This window comes from Penaeus monodon, chromosome 23, assembly GCF_015228065.2.
Source record: "Penaeus monodon isolate SGIC_2016 chromosome 23, NSTDA_Pmon_1, whole genome shotgun sequence".
NCBI classification, from domain to species: domain Eukaryota; kingdom Metazoa; phylum Arthropoda; class Malacostraca; order Decapoda; family Penaeidae; genus Penaeus; species Penaeus monodon.
In genome coordinates this window covers 39,499,113-39,499,339 of record NC_051408.1, presented here as the reverse complement: position 1 = coordinate 39,499,339, position 227 = coordinate 39,499,113, and the positions used below count along the sequence as shown (strand labels likewise).

The 227-nt window shown below is 39.6% G+C and overlaps 1 protein-coding gene across 1 annotated transcript in view; it reads right to left on the bottom strand.

Annotated features, from left to right (window-relative positions):
- Positions 1-227, bottom strand: part of LOC119588415 (glycine-rich cell wall structural protein 1-like) — a 1,709-nt gene that overhangs the window by 1,299 nt on the left and 183 nt on the right. Inside the window, 1 exon segment of the mRNA XM_037937087.1 lies at positions 1-78. This exon segment is cut by the window's left edge and continues 319 nt beyond it. Within this exon segment, the coding sequence (XP_037793015.1) occupies positions 1-78 (78 nt within the window).

Genomic DNA, 227 nt, shown 5'->3' with positions numbered 1-227 from the left:
TCCGCCCCCATATCCTCCGGAGGGATGATGGTCAGCTGTTGCTGCGTACATGACAGCCATGATGGCAGCCATCATTACCTGTTCAGCATACGGGACATAATTACATCATAATATTCATTCATCTTTCTTGCTGCAGTATATATAAACACACATTCATATCTTAAAATTATCCGTAAGATTACACAATGAAACTATTTATTATAGAAGCAAAAAACTACCGGGTCCGT